This window comes from Epinephelus fuscoguttatus, linkage group LG9 (genome assembly GCF_011397635.1).
Source record: "Epinephelus fuscoguttatus linkage group LG9, E.fuscoguttatus.final_Chr_v1".
Taxonomy (NCBI): Eukaryota; Metazoa; Chordata; class Actinopteri; order Perciformes; family Serranidae; genus Epinephelus; species Epinephelus fuscoguttatus.
This window is the reverse complement of record NC_064760.1, coordinates 38,894,128-38,916,379: the sequence shown is the minus strand read 5'-3', so window position 1 is coordinate 38,916,379 and position 22,252 is coordinate 38,894,128. Positions and strand designations below refer to the sequence as shown.

General features: G+C 41.0%; 2 protein-coding genes across 2 annotated transcripts in view; one reads left to right on the top strand and one right to left on the bottom strand.

Annotated features, from left to right (window-relative positions):
• The first annotated feature begins 6,443 nt into the window (after positions 1 to 6,443).
• Positions 6,444 to 13,823, top strand: nkx1.2lb (NK1 transcription factor related 2-like,b). Its single transcript, XM_049586006.1, has 3 exons — positions 6,444 to 6,758; positions 8,667 to 8,895; positions 13,078 to 13,823. The coding sequence occupies exons 1-3, from the start codon at positions 6,444 to 6,446 to the stop codon at positions 13,821 to 13,823; spliced, it is 1,290 nt and encodes a 429-aa protein (XP_049441963.1).
• Positions 13,824 to 21,420: 7,597 nt separating this feature from the next.
• uvssa (UV-stimulated scaffold protein A) overlaps positions 21,421 to 22,252 on the bottom strand; it is a 44,358-nt gene continuing 43,526 nt past the window's right edge. The window contains exon 15 of the mRNA XM_049586248.1: positions 21,421 to 21,949. Within this exon, the coding sequence (XP_049442205.1) occupies positions 21,856 to 21,949 (94 nt within the window). The 3' untranslated portion in view covers positions 21,421 to 21,855. The remainder of the gene's footprint in view (positions 21,950 to 22,252) is intronic.

Here is a 22,252-nt window from a genome sequence, read left to right as displayed (position 1 = left end):
AAACTCATCTGGCCCCACTGTCTCAGCCTAACCTCAGGGTTACCACAGAGACCACCACAGTGACCTCCAGTCAGGTGGGGAGGCAGAGTCGAAGTCACCTGTCTGTCATCCCAAATCCATCCATCCATCCATCCATCCATCCATCCATCCATCTCACTCCAGCTTTCCCCTCAGGTAAAACTTAATGCCTTAACTGAGCAAAACTTGATAATATAAAATAGATATAAGGGAGATCAGTGTCGCCACAATGGAGAGTTCTTTGAGTTGGTAATTATTTGGTATCCACATTGATTTGGACAACATGCCTGCTGGAGTCACTTGGCCCATCAACATTTCCTGAATAATGCAAAGTGTCACGTTTAGTTCAGGACCAAGAACGCAACATCCAGTGTGTAATTCTTCATCTACTGTGACCTAAAAGGCCTTTGATTGAATACCCCGGTCAGAGGAGTCAGGGCTCTCACTGGGAATAAAGCAGACACCCACATGTCTGCCCATAAGGCCTCTGACTGAATACATAGATCACCAGAGCACTAACAGTGGGGGAGGGGCTTTTATTGTGAAGGGGGGAAAAACAAAATCGTGTCTCTCTGTGTTGATTTCTTCAGGCTTACAACTAGTTTTTAATTGTAAGGGATGAAGAGAGAGGAAAATCAAGAGTGAAATGTTACGGGACATAGATTTTATGATTATAGCACTAATTCCATGTGCAGACTCAAAGTACCAATGAATGTATCTATTAACAAGTATTGTGTGTGTCTCCAAAGCCTGATGTATCTTTTCCCTCTATGCTAAATAACTATTGAACAATGAGCTATTAAAAAATCAACAAGCCTCACCATCGTCAGTGGGAACCAATGGGCTTGGGGCTATAAGAGCTACAGACAGTGAAGGGCAGTCCAAAGGTATTGTGAGACGGACTATACATAGCTGGTTTTAGTTTTCACTGAATTTGTTCATTTTGATTTTGAATTTGATTTTAAAACTTAAAATGAATTAACTCCCTAAACTGCTGGCCATTGTAGTTTAACACTATCGTACTAATTGCATATTTGAGACAGCAGGACAGTCTAAATGGGGCTGAACCAAAATTAACTACAGTGTGTGTGTTTGTGTTAATGAAGGAACATGTCACCCAGTGCAACAGTGTGGCTCAGTGATGTGTTTTTAACAACAGTGGAGCTCTACGGCACAGAGGAAGAAGATATCCTCATCCTGCTAATACTGCTGATAGTCAATTAGTGATTGTTATATTGCCTGGATTCAATGCTGCTGCACAGTTTCAGTCCAGTTTTAAAATGTGCTGGATTCAAATATGGATAGGCGAATCAGGTAAGAAAAAGACACACAGAGAGACAGGCAGAGAGACATAGAGAGAGACAGAGACAGTCAGAGACAGGCAGACAGTAGAGTTTAATGATTCCAGATGAGCTGAGTGGTCTGCCTGACAACTGAAATGAACAGGAATCAATAGTGAGAGCGTCTGTCTGCAGCAGATAAGACACACACACACAATGTTGACTATTAAAGACGACAGCTTGAGATATTACACTATTAGTTATGCTATTTTTAATCAGCTATCATATTTAATTAATTCTTCAGGTCAGATGTTATCTGAGTGTCTAACTGTGGGTATGTGTGTGTGTGTATGGAGGGGGGCGGTTAGTGTGTGTGTGGGTCAAGTGTGTGTGAGTGGAGGATGGGGGACTATTACTCCTGTAATGGGGAAGAGGAGGAGGGCTAATCTAAAATATAGAAACCTTGAAAAGACACCAAATAGAAAAACAGGAGGGATGGAGGAAGCACAGAGACAGATGGAAACAGGAGGGAGACAGGGATGGAGTCAGAGACGGGAAATAATTTGAACTATATGTTAAATAATAAAAAACAGGTTATACTGATATAGGTTTTTTAAAGCCAGTGGTTTTGGACAGATGTCAGCTTTGTTGATAGCAGACATTTTGTGTTGGTATGCAATATTTTTACATTTTTAAGAAGTTATTTCTAAGTATGCAGTGTTCCCTGTCACTATTTCTCTGTCACACCTGTCCAACTCTGACAGGCCTCACAAACAACAACTCTCTGCTGAAACTGTTCACTCAACTTAACATGAAGTCATGATTATGACCACAGTGTGTATATATATATATATGTGTGTGTGTGTGTGTGTGTGTGTGTGTAGATGTGCCCCGCTTGTCTGTCTTGAAAGATTTTGCATCTACACAAGCTACTGTAAATAAATTACAAATGTGTATGATAAAAACTACAACAGAAAATAGGAAATTATTAGTTTAACTAATTAGTTTTTATGGCTAAATTACAGATGTTTAATAGTTAATGTAGAATAAGCACATAATTTGTTAGAGATGGATACTATTTTACAAAAACAAAAAACCATAATGAATATGTGTGTGCCTTTTTGAGGGCATATGTAGAAAATCACACATGGGATTTAACGTGAGTTACTCTTTGAACATGGGTGTATTTTCAGGTGACAGTTGGGCCCCTCCACCCCATGGGCCCTAGTGCAATCACCCTGGCCCTGGTCTCTTTTTCTTATATGTACTGGACACAAAAAATGATGATATTTGATTTCCAATAATATCAGAAGATTTGCAAATATGTGCATATTCCACAAAAACACAAGCAAGTGTATAAAATAATGCATGTATTAAAATGTGAACATTATATGTAGTAAATATGTTTTTTGTGTTACAGGAATGTGCCATGGAATGCAAGTAATAGGAAACAATTAATACTAATAACAATAATAAAAGGAAGTTATTCATGCACACAACTATGTTTGGGAATTCATCCCATGAAGAATCGATCAATTCTGCAGTAATAATAATAATAATATAAATATAAAGTGCATCAGAGGTGTACACTCAGTAATAGGATATATTTTCATAAATGTTCAGTGTGGATCTGGTACATGTTGAAACCAAGCAAAGACAGAGACAGTGGAGACAGCGACGGGCTGAGGAGATGAAGGTTGTGGGTCTGATGAAAGCCTCGGTATCATCACCTCACTCTGACCAGCCACCAGTATGAGATCAGGCAGCTCAAGCTGCTAATTATAGTAATTATGATTCATTACTGGCTGAGATTAATTTAATAAAGAGGAGGCTGAGCAGAGCTCGTTAACCTTCATTAGAATAATTATAGACACAAGACACACACACACACACACACACACACACACACACACACACACACACACATGCACATGCACACATGCATGCTGACTGGTGAGAGGGAGAGGCTTAGGGGTGTTCCCACAGTGTCTGCTGGCACACACTGTGGGAACCAGGACTGCCACTGTGCGTGTGTGCGTGTGTGTATTTGCGTGTGAATTACTGTGCTACTATCATAGTGAGGAGTGACTGTCCTCATAACAATCATAAAATGAGGTAGAAAGGGTTGCTAAGTGAGAACATTTTACAGATCTTTACTCTAAGTAAATTTTTAATCATGAGTCAGTAACCAGCTCATGACACACACACACACTTATGGCATTTTAGTGCAAACTTTTATGTACTGTACTTTACCTTTACTGTTCTTGTTAATATTGTTGGCATTTGCATTATTATCATATAATCATTTATTTATCATTATCATACCATTATTTGCAACATACATATTATTATTATTATTGTTATATTATTATAAATATTATAAATGTAGCCTCTTAATTTCTGCAGATAACAGTACAATATAAATACATGACTTTTATTACAGTAAATTCTTCAGTAAGTTTCAGGATTCCAAATGGATTCAGAGCCCAGTATAATTGGTACAAGGCTCAAAGGTCGAGAGACATGTCATGACATACATGTCATTATTTCACTGTGCTGTCACTGATGTGTTTTGGAATAGTTAGATTGATGTTTGAACTCACACTAGTACATCTTTTATGCCATGAATTGTGATAGGCTACATCTTTAATTTGACATGGCACCCTGGCATTTATCCACTCTCAGTGAAACCCAGGAGAAGCTGCCTGACTCCATCTGCAGATAAAATAATATATATAATAATATCTAATACTCTTTCATACTCACTTGGCTGATTTCCCCCACCACTTCTTCTCTGTTCACTGTTCCTGTAGCAGTGTGTGTTGGCAGTGCTTTATAGTTTTCTTCCACCATAGTTAAAATGCTAATATTTCCCAAGGTGAATAAGCTGCTGTGATATTTAATATGGTTAATATATTGACTGTTTTAAAATAAAGCCATAAAGCCTCCGGGCGGAAGCAGGAAGTAGATCAAAAGGCTCCTGTAATGGGTTTAGCTCTCTGATTGGCTAATCATGTCTCATTGTTTCAGTCATTATTTTGCTCAACTTTTAATTTCTTCCTCCTAAGGATCATTGAGCAAGGCAATTACATGGAGCTGACCTTGTGTATTAGGGCCGGGGAGGCGGACAGGAAAGATGTCCCATCACCCCTCTCTCTTTTTTTAATTTCTTCCACAACAATATAAAAAGTGTGGCGTCAGAGCCTCCATCACTATTCCCCTCTCCTCTGTGGCTGAAAATGAGAGTCAACGGAATATTAAGTCCCTAGCATTAGAATAAACACGTCGTGTGTTAAATCAAAATCCAATTCTGTGGTCTATTATTTTCTGGCATAGTAATGACTGCCAAGGATTAGGAATCAATATTTCACTGCAGCGGGGACATTACCGGCTTTATTCAGGCCGTAATTGAGTTTTGAGGAGAGGCCCTACCCTGGAATCTGCATTAAAGATAAGGGCTCCTTTCATGTGGATGCACAAGTAAAGCTGAGCGAGGCGACACATTACACATCAGCTACACATCAATTACAGCGCACGCCAGTTAACCTTGCAACACACCAGCTACTGTAGCCTAACTCTGCCGCACACTGGTTAACACTGATTCTAGCGATCATAACTTTGACCGTCGTCAACGTACCTGTACGCCTACACCTGCGACATGTGGGCTAATATTTCACCTGCAACGCGGTTTCACTTGTGTGCAGGGGCGTAGCACCAAAGTCTGGACCCCATAAGCAGTCTGTGGCCCCCTGTCTCTCTCACACACCTTTTGATTTTTGTTTTCACAAAGTCAGTTGGCTTTCTTCTCTTTTTTTGGAACCATGATTTCCTTTTTTTGGGAAAGACATTACAGTTGGCGTCCCAGCAGCATAACATTTAGAGACAAAAAAATGCAGGGGCGGACTAAACCATTTAGAGCCTTCAAGGGGGGAGAGGGGCCTCAGAGAGCATCCACAATTTTTATATAAAGTCTTTCAACTGATTTATTTAGACAATTTTAATTAATGTATAGCACATATTACTTAGAAATAAAAATTTAAAAATGGACAAAAAACTTAACTTTTTATTACCAGCTTTTCAAGGCCCACCTCCCCCCTCCCATTGGCACCCTGGGTAATCATTTCCACTTCCCCCGCTACAATGACACCCCTGCTTCTGTGTACATGTAAACAAATTAACATGGTATGGTCTGTGAGCCTATAAAACTGAGAAGAGCCAGCGCGCGCTTCCCGCTCTGTCTCTCCTCGTGCTCACACAGCGAGCTGGCCCGGACCGCACTGCTCCGCGCGCAGCCCCGAGATAATAGACTATTAGTGGAAGTGGGATTCATTTGTAGCCAATTACAACCCATAGAGTTGAATAGGAATGCATAAGTAAGGAGGGAGGCGGACACACACACACACACACACACACACACGCGCGCACAGACATAGGGTATGTGAGTATATGATAGCGGGTCCTCGAGGGGCCAGCTAAAAGCCAAAAAAGGCGTTGAGAGCTGCACGCGCTGAAGGAGCGAGAGAAGGAGAGAGGGAGAGAGGATAGGGAGGAGAGAGGAGGCTTCACTTAACTAATGGGGAGAGAGGGAGAGAGAGAGAGGGAAGGGGCGCGAGCTAGTTTTAACTATTAGAGAGATAGATCAGCGTCCGTCCCGCCTTCAACTCCTGTCAGCCTTCCAGAGCGCGCACCCACCGGTGACCAGACAGAGCGCGCGAGGCTGGAGGTCGGGACGCCGAGCGCTGTTTATGTGTGTGTGCCAACACGGGATAACGGCGGCGTACAAGACAGACAGACATTAGATCACCGGAGACGTTGTGTTGCCGCGGTGGATGCGGAGGATGAAGGGGAAAGAGCCGGAGAGGAGAAGACAGAGAGAAGAAGTTTAAACTTTGACGGGACCCAGCTGAAGCCCTCCATCCGTCCACACTCTTATGGGAAACTTTAACGGGCTGAAAACATCATCTCACACCGGATGTTGACGGGACTCATGAACCGGCCTGCGGTGACAAGTTTTTATTTTCACATGAACACCATACAGTCCCGTTAAACCGGTTTGGTGTGAATCTTTTTTTTTATTAGGCTATTTCTAAACGCTCCTGCTTTTTAATCCGGATTCTTAATATATGGGACAGGGAGAGTAAAGTGATGAACCGGGACAGAGCGGTGCCGGGGCCCGGAGCGGACGGGGTCCAGACCGTGATAAGCCGGGACAGAGCCGTAGCAGGCCCCGTTGCGGACGCGGTCCAGCCCGTGATGAGTCGGGACAGAGCGGTACCGGCGCCCGGCGGGGACGGGGTCCAGACCGTGGTGGGCCCGGACAGCGGAGACATGCTGGACGGAGGTGCTCCAGGGGAGAAGCGGCTCTTCTCCAACGCGGTGTCCGGAGGCAGAGATGCTCAGGCCGTGGAGAACCACTCGGAACCCCCGCCGACGAACCCGGTGTTAGCCCCGCCACAGCAGGTAGATGCATGGGAGCAAAGTTCATGGGTTTTCTGTGGGGAAGTGTGCAGCTGCAGCAGTCCCACTGAGGAAACATAGAGTGAAAACAAAAATAGATCACAGGAGGTGACACAATAGAAACAGCACGTAAACACCGCAGACTGCATGAAAATAAACGGCAATTTTGGTGAGCATTGTTGTTATTAAAAGTATCGGAAAAGTAGGATTGCAGCGTCACCAGAGTGTGCAAATTATCTGCCGAAAATTAAGCATGACTCAGAAAAACTGGGAAACAAATAGAGTGGAAAGATGTTTAGGATGTTTATTTGTTTGTTTTCAGTTTTTAAGATACTGACGGTAGTATGGTCTGGTGATGTAAAACGTCCTGTGGGCCTGTGTTGTCCTGTTGTGGCTGTCCGATTGGAGCAAGCAGATGAGGCCTTAATTAAGATATAGCAGTAAAATTAACAGCCAATTTGCTGCGGCGATGTGATGGGAAACAATAAAAATAAATTACACAGATAGGCTATCATCAAATGCGTTTCCATAAAAGCTCACAGGAAAATGAATTTCTCTCTGCAAAGCTGTTCTATTGCGCTCGAAATCAATAAAAACAAATTAAAGCATGCGATTTCTACTTCTACTACTAATCTGAATTGCAGCATATAAACAATACAAACCGAATAACTCTCAAATTAACGAAAATTCCATATTTTTTTTTTTTTTAAAAAATACCATATCCTTAAAAATGTTTGCCTAAAAAAACAGCATTAATCTCTAATATGTATATCCTTGCATTAAAATTAGTATCGTTGTAGATTACAGCTCAGCAGGTTTATTGCGAACTCTTCCGTATTTAAATAAATAAAGGATTTAAATAAAGGATTATTCCTGTTAATCACAGCTCTGATCATGGTATTGTGTGATTATTCTTATCATCAGATGTTAATAGGCCCCTGGGTCTTACCCGCGCGCTCCCTCGGATTATTTAAAGAGAGAATTATGATATTATTAATGTGGGATTATTCATGTCGACATGCTCCAGACTGGCCTCATTAATAAATGAATGATCCTAATCAGGATGTAGTGCAGGGGGAAAGCCACGCTGAGCCACCGCACCATCTTTTATCTGCTTAATACAGTTGGCCACCTTTTTTTGGCACGACATAAATCTTAAGGATATAAATTCAGTGTACATATCTATATCATACAGTAAACACGGTGTGCACACACAGGGTCAAGCTGATGTAGATTATAGGAGTATAGGGAAATTTTTTGGAGAAGAAAATAAACGCGCATGTTTGTTTTAAAGTTATCTTCCCCTGGAAATAATTAGAATAAGAGTTTGCTTCATTTTTTGTCTGCTTTTCTTTCGACAGTAGAAAATAAAATAAATAAAACAGGGTTGATTCGCTGGCCTTCTGACTGACCGCTAAGTATTGGATATGGGAAATGTAGTTGATTTGAGTTCATGTTGTGGCTATTTTCTTTATGAATACAGTTTTATTGGCTTTGATGTGTGCTAGTGTTTGTCTGCCTGCAGGTCATAGTTTGCTTCAATGCTTTAACAGTGTTCACAGATATAGACACTAATGTAATTAGGCTGTATTTCACGGGTTATACGATATTTATTACAACTTGTATTATTATTAACATTTTAATATTATTATCGTAATATTTTTGATTATTGAAATATAATATAAATTCATTTTAGCTTATAAATGAGTACATCATTTGATTAAAAATAAGTTTTTAAAAAAATCAACCAGGAAACAAAAGAAGCACATCAACTCTCACTTGTATCACATTCTTTGCATGGGCCAAAGAAGAAATACAGGAAGCTCAAACGGAAATGAATCTCCTGGCCCTAATTTGAAAAATAAAAAAATATGTTGTGAATGAATAATCCCAATATTCGTTATTTGCCAGGGCCCTACCGGGCACCGGACCACCTCTTTCTCCGTACTGGACATCCTGGACCCAAACAAGTTCACGAGCAGCCGGCGACTCCAGCAGCAGCAGCAGCAGCACGCGAGCCACCGAGGTGAGCGCGAGCTGAGCGCATATGGAGCAGAGAACCGGAGAGGAAGCACGGGGGAGCGCGAGCCCAGCCTGGAGCCCAGCAAAGGCTGCTACGGTGCGGAGGAATACCAGAGCAGTAAGTCACAGTTTACACGGAATTAACCTTTAAACCCGGGCTCTTTAATGTCCCGGGTAATGTTAGTTGTCTTTTTAGTTTGGTTTATTTTCCCGCCACTCACCCCCTCATTACCCTTTTTTTTGTTCTCCGTCAAAATGTCTTTAAATGGACACTTCAATTGGCGTTAGTAATTTAACCGCTTTAAAATAATTTTCGCTTCTCTAAATCTCAATCTATGTTTGTGTTTTGGTGATTTTCAGTCAGCATTTAACCTTCTTCAATAGGCCTAATTCTTAAGTAGACCAAAGTTTTATGGAGATGAGTAGGCATTCTTTCGCCTTGTTTTCTTGTCTATTCGATTTCCTTTTTTGGTGTGTTTTGTGTTATTTTATGTATCTAAATAATCATTTAGATTTGGTAACTTTTGTCAATGTTCTTTTAATTTTTTTGTACTTTCAATTTTCTGCGTGAATACTGGTTTCACTGAATTATAAGTTTAGCAACTTTTCCATTTACTGAATCAGTAATGTGTCGGAAAGAAGCCCACATAGGAATAAATGTTGTAATGGTCAGACAGGCCGACACAGAAGAGAAGCGTCTTTCTGAGCTGCAGTCTATAGCCACTAAATAAAACAGAGGAGAGCTGTCGTCCTGAGTGTGTTTCTGATACGAAGTGTAAAATGTTCACTCGCGGCAGTTTGTTCTCGGCCAAAGAAAAAGAAAAACACGTCGCCTTTAATTGAAGCTCGGTTAAAAGAGGGAAAAGGCGCAAGGTAATTGGCCACAGTGAGTGTGAGCGTGCGTGCGTGCATGCGTAAGTGCGTGTGTGACAGTGTGTGTGTGATCGGTAATATTGATCGGTGAATATCTGTTTCAAACAGCAGTCTGTATTGTGTGTGTGTCTGTGTGTGGGTGTGCGGGTGTGTGTGTTAGCCTCCATTCAAACCCATTAGCTCCAATCAACTCCGTTTCCTCTGTTTGATATTAAACCTCAGGTCATTAGCTGGTAAAGTCCGGCCAAACCATTGTTTGGCTGTTTTTCTGTTTAGTTTTTGTTGTTATTTTTTGTCTTTTTTTATTTACTCCCCATATGTTTTCTCCTCTTCCTTTTAATCCTTAAATAGTCAGATTTCATTTCACTTCTTTTCTGACCTCTGGATATTACATAGCATCCGAATATAAATATAACCTAAATGTTTTTTTGTTGTTTTTAGATATGTTTATATTTAACTAATAGCAGAGCAAAGATTGTTGAGATACGTTTAGAAGAATAATCAACGGAATTTGTCTTTCATATTCAAAAGTACATTTACCCTATTCATCTCCACAGCACTGCTCAAATTTATGGTCTGGTATATCTTGTTTTATTTGACTTGCAGGAGACCATGTCTCTATATAGATATAAATAACCCTTTACAAATAACTCCAATCTTATCAAACACATGTTGAGTTTATTTTGACTGATATGTAGTTTTAAGCCACAACCTTACTATTATTATTGACTGTGGCGAAGATTAGTAAATAGTAAATTAGAGAGGAATATTAATATTAAGGGGCATCATTGTAAACATTTTTAAAATATAATTCATTTTGGTGAAGTCTACAAGTTTTGCCAGGTATGTGCTGTCACCTACATCATGAATATTTTTCTAATTACTATTCAATACTAATTACTTTAACAACAACAGCATGTTTGCGCCCAACAAAAACCTCTTTATTTTGTTCGTTTGTTTTTGTTTTTATTTTTTATGAGTGTGAGCCAATCAGAAGCTAATATAAAGTAAAGACTAAACATTCAAATAATATATAGGATTTTAATTTTGAACATGGCAAGCTGGTTGAATAATTACATTTCAATATCAGCATGAATGTTCATGATAACATTTTTACAATGAATAAAATAATAATTAAAATTTGTGGGCCATGAAAAAAAAAAGAATAACAGCCTGTAAGTGAATATGTTTTATATCTTTTAATCTGCAATAATTTTTTGAAACTTTTTTAATTTTCAGCCAACCAAACCAGCACATTTCAACTTTATATTATTTTATTTTCATTTCTGTTTTATTGTAGTCATAAAATACATGACACAATAGATGTTCGGGCATGCAGGTGTATTTATTTGGAGATGGTAACGCAATTATTAAAAGTGACAAATTTAATGAGAAATGCTTTTATCAAAGAGTTTTTAATGTTGTACTTGTAACGTAACTGAAAAATGTTAAGTCATATTTTTAGAATTTTTTCAATGTATTTTTTTATTTTGCGATAAGTACAAATTTTAGACACGTGAGCTGGGCTGGATTACCAACTGGGCACTGCAGGGCCCAGACCTTTAGTGGCCCTTAAGTCACTATGTGGCAATAACTGTAATTGAATTTCACATTTACAATGATTGAAATTTGTTTGGCAACAGTTGAATAGAAACTGAATTGATAAGAGCGTTAATGTGTCTCCATTTTAACTTAATGTGTTGACTATATATAATATCAAAATACCATAACAGACACACTGCAGCAGGGGAGGGGAGGATTTCACCTGACCGGATGGCACTTAAACACAAAGAGTGGCCCAGTTTTAATGTTTGCCCTACTTCTCTCTAGTGGGTTCACCCAGTCTGGTGCTGTCTCAAATGTTTGGCTGAAAATGACTTTCTCAATCAGTGATTAGTTCCTCTGGAAGTCTTCTAAAAGTTTTAATTATTTGTGTTTAAATGATCTAATTAGACATTAAAGGAAGAGACCTCAGGGCTTTTTTACTGTGGCTGACTGTTGTTGACGTCCCCAGACTGCCAAGTTCATTGAAACCATCATTTTGTTTATTTCATTAGGCTATTATTTTTATATCATATGTTATCTTGTTAACTTACTTTTCAACCCACCTTAAGTTATTTGTGCTAGTTGCCATATTGTATTTTACACCAGGACAAAGGTGGACTTGGGCAAAACTGTATTGCCAATTGAGCATAGCTGGCAACATTTACACATGGGGCCTTCAGGAACCTCAGACACCTTCAGCGTCCCTGGACCTCTCAGCGGTACTTTGATTTATTGCAAATTTGGTAATAAACACCACCAAAGCACAATATAAACTAAAATGAAAAAGGCCTTGTCTTGTAAAGGGGCCCTGTTTCAAACTTAAAATTGAATGCCTTCATTATTTCAGTTGATATTAGGCCTACATGGTGCATATCTCTATTATGTATTTGAGTTTAATTAAATGCCTAGAAACTAAGCGACACAGCAACAACCTGGGGCAGGGTAGTATTCCACTTACTCGGACATAAAAGGCAGCAGGGCCCCTGGGGGCTCCTACTGGATTGATGAAGCCCTGGGTTTGTGGGAAAATTCTATCTTTGCAAAACCATCAAATTATTCCCACTTTAATATATGTTTGTGTGACACTGATGTCATTTTAAGTTTGTTTAGTGGTTTTCTTGAGGCGAGAATACAGTGGCTGCTAGAGGAACTGCAGCCCATACACACACATACACACACACACACACACACACACACACTGATTATTCTTGCTCCATACAGTTAAAGCTACAGTAGGTAACTTTAATTAAAAAATAACTTTTCATCATAACAGTGAACACTGACAGTATAACATGAGACAAATAATCTGTGAAGAAATCATGTTTTTCTGGCTCCTCCCTGTGCTCCTAATGGCATTTGCAAGAGTCCACTGCAGCTGAATAAAATCAACCAATCAGAGCCAGAAGTCTCTAACACAGTGTCAATCACTGCTCATGCATATGCAGCACAGCCCAACCCCCAGCACATGCTCTACCTACTTTGACAACAGCGTACACAGCAAAGACAACTAAACAGAAGACTGATGATGAAAATCTTGCTTTCAGTTTCACAAAAGGAGACTGCCATTGTGTTTGCAAAGCTCCTTGTGAAGCTGCGCACTGGAGAGAATGTGCTTGACTGAGTAAGAGCATACTCCGCCTGGCTCTGATTGGTTGTTTTCATTCAGGTGTGGTGTATTTTTGCAAATGCCATTAGGAGTACTAAGAGTGAGCCAAACAAACCTGATTTTTCACAGATTATCTGTCTCATGTACTACTGTCAGGATACAGCAAATATGATAAAAAGGTTTTTTTTGTGTGTGTTAAAGTTACCTACTGTAGCTTTATATTGTGATGATGTAATGGATGTTAATTTGACATCTTTGTTGTGTGTGTTTTTCCAGAGGAAGGCTTTGTATACAGAAGCCAGGATGAGGATGACTACCACAGATCTGGGACCCCAGATTCAGAGGCTCCAGACGGGCCCTATAGCAGTGAGGAGAGCAGCTCAGCTCTACCTAGCAATGGGGACAGAGATCTGGGTCAACACAGCCACCAGGACCCTGGCAGAGACACCAAGAGCCCTGTAGGAGGCACTCCAGACCAGATCACCAATGTCCCGACCAACGGGGGCCAGGGCCCACAGGGCAAACCCAAGAGGAAGCGCTCTGGCTCGGACTCCAAGTCGGGGAAGCCCCGTAGAGCCCGGACTGCCTTCACCTACGAGCAGCTGGTGGCGCTGGAGAACAAATTCAAGTCCACACGTTACCTGTCAGTGTGTGAGCGGCTCAACCTGGCCCTGTCGCTCTCCCTCACTGAGACCCAGGTCAAGATCTGGTTCCAAAACCGCCGGACCAAGTGGAAGAAACAGAACCCAGGAGCCGACACCTCCGCCCCCACCGGCACAGGAGGAACAGGAGGTGCAGGAGGAGCAGGGGGAGGAGGAGGCCTGGGGAGCCTCAGCCCTCTCAGCCCATCCCCTCCGATCAGCGGGCACCTGGCCATGCACGCTGGCTATGCCAGCCACCATCACCCCCCCACCGGCAGCCTGGTCCAGCTGCCTTTCCTCACCGCCAGCCACGTCCTGTCCCCCTTCATGCTGGGGACGCAGAGCTACGCTGCACCCGCCTTCTACAGCACACACCTGTAGAAACACTCACACACAGCAGACGGACTGATCCTCAGAGACACACTCTGAGCCCAGGGAGACTGAAATGTTTCAGCAGACAGACTGTCAGTGTTCAGCTCTGCTCTCCTTTTTACTACCAACATTTGAAGGCTTTAATTTCAACGGATTATTTTGATAGAATGTGAATATCTACCAGAAACTGTATATAAATCTATGTTCTAGCTCCCTATTCCGAATGCTGTTTTAAACTACGTAATAGACAAATAGTTGATTTCTTTGTTTTAAAAAAAAGTCTGTATGAATATTGAATGTTTATTTATGACTTAAGGAATGGCTTGATCTATTGTCAGTACCGTGTAACTCCAGCTGTGATTGTTTTCATTTCTGTTATTTATTGAATTTGATGACAGTTTCCATAAAACCCTTGGATGTACTGAATCCTCAGCTCAACATGATATCGTCCTTTGATATTAAAATAATGACAATTAAACTCTGAAAAACTAGCCCAGTGCACTCTTTCTGATCAAACAGGACATGGTGGATCAGTGTCAGCAGGACGGTCCTGTTTTCAAACTCTCTGTGTTCTCCCATGTCTGTGCTGGTTTGTTCCTACAGTCTGACAACCTGGGGATGTACCCTGCCTTTCACTGAACGTGTGCTGGGACATACATTAGTTTACTGTAACCCTAAACAGGTCAAATTCAGAATAACAAGACATAACAAAGACTAACAATTTATACCACATGGTCTAAAGTGCACAGCACAAGTGCATTTACAACGTGTCCAACTCCACTTTTCCGTGTTCAACGGCACATAATCTGGGTGCAAGGTAAGGCACAAAGGGCAAGGGGGTTGTAATTAGTTCCTTAATTAATCATAGGTGTGTTTTGGGCAGGCTGCAGGCCAATCTGGTGCACTGCTATTTACATGACAGATTTGGCAAATTGGAGGAATGATTGGTTTTCTGCTGAGAGTGATGCAGTTAGAGCAGTAATGTTACTGCAGCAAATATCGTGTGACATTTAAGCAGCAAAACTAAAAAATGTAGTTATAAACTATACAGAGGAACTGGAACTTAACTTTTAGCTTCTGAAATAATAAAGTTATGTTGTTTATTGTGTGTAAATGTGCACAGCATCTCTCTCAATGGGGAGTGGAGCAGCAGCTCTGCTCTGCTCTCTGCTACGTTGACATTTTAGAGAAGGTCATTCATATTTCGTTATTAATGATGTATTAAACCACCCCACCACAACCCATCTGCATGTCTGTGTGTGTAAAAAGCAGAGTGTACACACATTGTGGACCCGTCTATGTAGGCGCAACTTACTGTGCAAAAAATGCGCCCTTTAAATAGCAGGAAAATACTGTGACATTCTGACTTTAGACCGGGTTTTTACAGATCAATGGCACAATCACTTTCTGTTCACGAAAGCAATACACCAGCAATGCCCCTGACCACACCTCATTTTAAGACAAAAAAAATGTTAGTCAATCCCCACAGACCCCCATGTTAAAATGCCCAACTTTACAGCAAAAACAAACATTTACAGCCTGGTAGCTATTTTCAACATTCATGACAACTGCACAGGGGTTCAATTTTTTTTTTATAACTCACCTGTTTACATTTAATTAGGGTTCAAAGGTATGCATTTTTAGGGCAGGGTAACTAGAGTGACCTCTGCGAGGCGTCACTACCATCTATGACTCAGATCCATCCCTCACTCCTTTACAGCTCAGACCTCTCATCCAATTATGGTCACTTCTAGCTCCAAAACACAAAAATGGCGATGGCTGAAATGTCAAACTCAAGGCTTCAAAATGGCAGTCCACAAATCAATGGGTGATGTCACAGTAGCTATGTCCATTATTTCTGAAGTCTATGGGTTAGACACAGCAGTGCTTCGAGCACAATGTTAACATAAGTGTTCTAACAATGACATTACTTAGTATGTCAGCATACTAACACTTGCTATGACGAAATAAAAGTTAGCTTTGCTGGTATTTGGTCATAAACCAAAGTATTGGACAAGTTCTAATGTTAACCTTACAATGGAGCTGGATGAGAAGTCGGAGGATTACCAAAGTAATAAGGACTCACCCTCTGGGGAACATGAATGTCTGTACAAAAAAACATGGCAGTCCATCCGCTAGTTATTGAGATATTTCAGTCTGAACAAAGCAGTGGAGCAACGAAACAAACAGGACAAAAGCAGAAGCTCTCAGGTCAGTTTGATCTTCAGTTTAGCTGAGCTTGATTAAATGGCTTTAATTAGGCTGCTCCCAGACATCAGAATCACAGCCCATTTAAAGTTGTTCAAAGATTCAAATGGGTTGTGCCGGCCTCACAGAAAAATAACCACAACCTCTTAACACTGCATTACATGGTGGTGGCACATAATGTGTGTGATGTGTTAAAATGACATGCCAGCACCACAGAAACAATGCCAATGGAAAGTCAAAAGCCCTTTTTAGATAGGAACAGTGCAAATTTGCAGGAAAGCCCAATCAGTTTTTTTTCAGAATTGGCACTATAAAAACAAAATCGGGGAGTGCGGCAAAATGCCGCCTATCTACTTTGTTCATACAGAATGTGCCTTTTTCGGGGCAATAGAGGGCGTGAGCAAGTAACAAAACGTGTAGCTCAGTGTATGACGCAACCAGTGACATAGGAGTGAAGCCGCGGCTAGTCAGTCTTTAGGCGATTCTCTCGTAAGTTGGCCTTTCTTCACCGTCCCCGTCATCTGACGGTTAATGGCCCATTCGTTTACGAGGGCAAGGAGGGCGCGCAATTCCTTGCTCATCTTTACAGTGTCTGTCAGGTTTGTGCTTCCCTCTTGCTACTAGCTGCTTGCTAATTCCTGCTATCAGCTGTTTCCTGTTTATCCACCGCCAGTGGGTCGCACACCATCAACAGCTCCTCCCACAATTCTTCAACAGCCTCTCCCGTTGTGGAAGGCTGCCTCAGTCTGTTTAAACTAAAAGGGTTCTGCCAATATGTCTACCCTACAAGGCGAAAAACTGGGCACCTCAGATCAACTCGCCAATCCGGCTCTGTGTATCTAAACACTTGCAGCTGGCCGGCAAAACAGCCCAACATTTGCAGAAAATCTGGCAGTGTAAAAGGGGCTAATGGGGATCCTTTGTTGTGGTGGACACATGAATTCCCTGAACAAAGTCACATGAAAGGTAAAATAAAGAGCAAGTAAGTCCATGTCGGGCAGGAGGTTGGGCTGGTGGACGGATCAAACGGACAGAGGATTTTCACCCAGGAGACCGCTGTTAATGAAAGCAAAAGCCAATGTTGAGGTTTTTTTGTTTATATTTATGTACCTGACCTCACTATATCATGTTATGTGACAAGACTTACTTATGTCCTCTATGTACTTCTATGAACAGAAACCACAATTTGTTACTGAACCTAACCAAACTGCAACACAATGTGCTTGAAACTGCAACCGTTTGTAGCTGCCTTACCATTGGCATTGTTTTTGTGGCGCTGGCACATAATTTTACGCCATCTTGTAATGCAGTGTTAAGAGGTAGTGGTCATTTCACTTATTTCTGTTAGGTCAGGTTGGTTGTGCTCATTGACAGCAGTATTTCCTGATTGGAGAAACAATCAACCAGTGAAAATGCCAGCATCATCTTTCTACAGAGCTGAAAAATGGTGATAATAGAATGGCCACAAAATGGCAACAAATGTAGAATTTAACTGTAAAGGCTGTTTGAATCAAAGTACCACGTCTTAATCAGTTGATTTCTTTAATCATCAGAGAAACATTAATGACCGACAGCAGATAATGGCCAGTAAAATGTACGGTGGTTTCTTCTTTTTTATATCTGTTCGTTATTCAGTTTCTCTTTCAAACTCGTTTTCTGAGTACTGCTTGGATGAAGACGGACTGTATTTCAAGGAGCTGTGTGAATGCATCACACCAGAAAAGGGGTGAAAATTAGTGTGTCCATCTGGGAGTCATGTCTTCATCACTGCCAAGCAGAAGTGATTGGAGTTGGGAATGAATGCTGATTGTAACCTTTTAACAATTGAACGAACCATGTAACAAGATTCCTTCAATAACAAAGACGTCAACTAAGCTGTGCCCCGCTTGGGCCCACCGCTGTAAACCAGCCACGTTTTATCATATCGTATCATATCGTATCGTATTGTATCACATCGCATCGCATTGCATCATATCATGTCATGAAATGAGACTAGATATCTTAGGTTCTGGATATCATATCGTAAGTGTTGTCTTTCCCTGGTTTTAAAAGACTGCATTACAGTAAAGAGAATTACCAGACTGTCCAGCAACAATATTGAGGTATTTGGTCAAAAATATTGTGGTATTTGTTTTTCTTAATATTGCATCGTCTTACATTTGATCAATGATTTCTTTCAAAACCGCAATGATGAGTTTAAACAATGTGGGTGTTTTAAAAGCAGGGACAACAAGTTATATGGGACCAAATCATTGTTTTGCAAGTCAAGACCGACAAGTCTCGAGTCAAGTATGCTTTGAGTTTCGAGTCCTAAACAAGTGGAAATGCAAAGTAGGTACGGCAGGCTTCACAACAGGTTGGCAGAGGCTAGAAATAGGCATCATGGCAGGGTGTACAATTTCTCCATTAGCATTTACTATGGCGATGGAAGTAATCATCAGGGCTTCTAAGTGGGTGGTAGGTGGGGAGAGACGGCAGAACGGGTTGCATCTTCCACCAGTTAGGGCTTACATGGATGATATGACACTGGTGACCACAACAATGCCACGTACAAAGAGGCTACTAGAGAAGGTAAATAAGAACCTCAAGTGGGCCAGCATGAAGATCAAGCCTAGTAAATCTAGAAGCATCTCGATATGTAGAGGGAAGTTAAGTGATAGGAAGTTTGTCATAGATGATGAGGAAATCCCAACAATTAGGGAAAATCAGTAAAGAGCCTAGGTAGGTGGTACAATGTAGAGTTGAATGATGAGGAACAGGTGGTGAAATTTAGAAAAGATGTGGCTGAAGGATTGGATAGGATAGCTAAATCAGAACTTCCAGGAAAGTTGAAGTTGTGGTGTTTACAATTTGGGCTATATCCTAGGTTAATGTGGCCATTGTCAGTTTATGAAATCCAATATCCATTTTGGAGAGAATTGAAAGGTCGGTTAGCTCCTATATTAGGAAGTGTTTGGGGGCTCCTAGGTGCCTAAGTAGTGTTGCATTGTATGGAAAAGGGATACTTCAGCTGCCAGTATCTAGTTTAACAGAGGAATTTAAATGTACCAAGGTCAGGACAGAGCTCTTGTTATCTGGGAGTAAGGACGTGGTAGTTAGGAGTGTGGTTCCAAATCCAACCAAGGGGAGGAAGTAGAACCCAAGATCGGCAGTTCAGGAGACAGAGGCAGCTCTTAGGCATGCAGAGATTGTAGGTAATGTTCAGTTTGGTCGGGGAAAGCTTGGCTCAGGCAAACCGGTATGGAATAAAGCAGGTCTCAAAGATAAAAGAAAGCTGGTTGTGGAACAGATACGTAGACAGGAGGAGATATTAAGGGGTGCAAAGGTAGTGGCCCAGGCTAAACAGGGACAGTGGTTGAATTGGGAAAGTGTAGAGAAGAGGAAGCTTAGTTGGAGGGACCTGTGGAGTATGGAGGAGAATCGTATTAGATTCCTGGTCGGGGCTACATACAATGTGTTACCAACCCCCCAGAACCTAAAACTGTGGGTAAATGAGGACCCAATATGCCCATTGTGTTCAGGTACCACAACCTTAAAGCATGCTTTGTCAGGCTGTAAAGTTAGCTTGTCACAAGGCCGATATACATGGCGGATGGAATTCGGAGTGCGGGGACAGAGTTTGAGGACAGTGAAGGAAATGTCAGATGAAGCAGTTAGAGCAAGCCAGTGGATCTGGGTGAGAAGAAATAATGTCAGTTGGGGGGGCAGCAGGGGGAACTACTAAGCAGAGTACATAACTCCTTGACATCAGGTGGAGAGATCCACTTCCTCTCAGGAGGAATCCAGGAAGGTTATTTAAGTGTGGGAGTGGCCTATTTGAATCCCTTTTGTTTGAGACCATGCTGCAAGGTGAGTGTGTTTCCTGATCCTGTGAGTTGTCTATCTCCTATAACTTTAGCTTATATTGGAGTTATGCTATGTAGCATGTGAGATAGAGTATGGTGAATGTGCTAGGAAAGGTATTATCAGCACTGCTTCTACCTGGAGCTCGCATGTTTGGAGCCTGGGTTTGGTTGAAGGTGGCAGTGCTGTTTGGGTTGAGAAAGCCATGCGTAAGTAAGGTAAAGGAGGTTGTTTGGTTGGTGTGGGGAGCAGTGAGACCTGGCATTAGGGGAGTGTCTCTGGGACACCAGAGATCACTGTCTAGCCTCCTGGAGGTGTCGTGGGACCAACTAGACGAAACACTGGTGAAAGGAGGTTCCCATCCGATGACCCCGAAGACAGTTATCACTGCTCACTGGTCTGTATAGTTAAGCCTTGCCATAATAGCTTATCATAGGGCTTAGGAGGTTATTCACTGAGTGCTGATCCTTTCTCTGGAGCACAAACTTCTTGTGTTTATTTGAACTGAAGTTAAAACAAGCAACAAGTCATCTTCAGCTGTAATTTTGGACCTGCACATTTTACATACTGCAATTTGTATTCTGTTGGCCACCAATGCATAGTTTTTGTACAGAACAAAATTATCTTTAGTATAATTTCTTCAAACTGTAACTCAGTAACATAATGTTAGTTTGTCTTATTAGATGCTGTCCTGTTGGTTCACACAAAGCAGATCTGTGGGAATTAATAATGTCTGTTGATTTAGGAAATGAAGGAACATGAATTTGTGGCACACTTAAACTTTGTAGTCTTTGGACTTGGGGGGTGGGGGGGGTATTAAGTATTTCCAAGTCAAAGGGCTCAAGTCCAAGTGAAGTCACGAGTCACTGGTGTAAAGTCAAAGTCCAAGTCAAGTTGCAAGTTCATTTTGTCAAGTTGGATCTAAAAGTCATTAAATTTGTAACGTGAGTCTGACTCAAGTCACACCTTTGTTGATTGCATTATGAGAAATGTAGGATCCTGTGTTTTCGGCAATTGAGCCAAACTAAAAAGTCAGGATACCTCAGTGTCTGCCCTTTAATTTGGATCTTTCTTTTTTAATATGTCTCTTGTGAAACTAACTTTGTGGAAATGCCAGGCTGTTTGAGTAATCCTTTAAGTGTAGAGGCTGAGTTTCTGTCTCACACATTTGAAGTTTGTTTTTCTTTTCATCGTGTGCATGTTGATAAGTAGGTATTTTGTCTCCATCTCAAACATTACACACTGACAGCTAACAGTTAAATATCTTTATAAGCCTACATATCGTTCAAATGATCTGAATTAATAAAAAGTAATGTAGAGTAAAACCTTTATGTTGAGTTTTACCTAATTAAAAGTTTTTCAAATAAAAATATAACATAGAATTATTTCCCTTATGATCCCATTCATCCTATTTTTTTTTTTTTTTTTTGGAGTAACTTCCAAACACTGTCCAAACTTTCTCACAGTCAATAAATGTGGTGCTGCAGACTTGTGTGCTGAATGAAAGAGGAAACAACAAAGACACAAACACAGCTGGCTGAGGAAATACATGGGCTTTAATCCTCAACAACACTACACTTACACAAAAAACACACTCAGGTACAAAATATTAGAAAAAAAATGAATTTAAAACTTCAATTAAACATGACAAAAAGTGGATTTGGCTGATATAAAGGCAATATTAAACATTTTGGCAGATAAGATGAAAATAAATGAAAGTATTTTTCTGTTACCTGATTATAACTCAGAGGCTGTAGGTGTACAGTGTGAGATACTGTACATTTGTCCTTCACCTTAAAAGCTGATCAAGCAGCAGTGAAATCATCCCAACTGCATCACAGTGTTCAAACATTGTTTTAAATATTATTTTAACGGTGTTCATCTCTAACCCAGATCCATTGACTGTATGTGCACATTCATAAATTAAATATTTCTAACAGAAGCATTCAGTCCATCTCATTTCATTTGAATTTCATTAGCTGCCTGGAGGTCAGTTGAGGGCGTAGTTGAACTGGTTGGAGAATTTGTCGTGTTTTCTCCTGTCAGCTTTACTCAAAACGTCAGCTACTCTGCGCATGGCGCTCCTGGAACCAAGGACAGGACAGAGGAGAAGAAGAAAGAAATCAGATAAAACATTAAAATCTTCAAATACAAAAGCATTTGCTTAAGGGACATGACATAAGTCTCTTTAAATGAGTAGATAATGTTCAGTTTACATGTTAGAATGGTGGTCTGCTGCTCTAAGTGAACTACATGTGTGACCCTGATGACATGTGACATGTGTGCATGCTCTGTGCACCATATATAGTCCACTGCTGTGCTGTGATATGAAATATTACACAATGAGATGTAAATTCATAATACTTGAGCGGTAAACGACACAGTGT

Coding starts and splice junctions, on each gene's coding strand:
- nkx1.2lb (XM_049586006.1), top strand. CDS start 6,444: ATGAACCGGGACAGAGCGGTGCCGGGGCCCGGAGCGGACGGGGTCCAG. Junction 6,759..8,666: donor TGTTAGCCCCGCCACAGCAG/GTAGATGCATGG, acceptor GTTATTTGCCAG/GGCCCTACCGGGCACCGGAC. Junction 8,896..13,077: donor TGCGGAGGAATACCAGAGCA/GTAAGTCACAGT, acceptor GTGTTTTTCCAG/AGGAAGGCTTTGTATACAGA.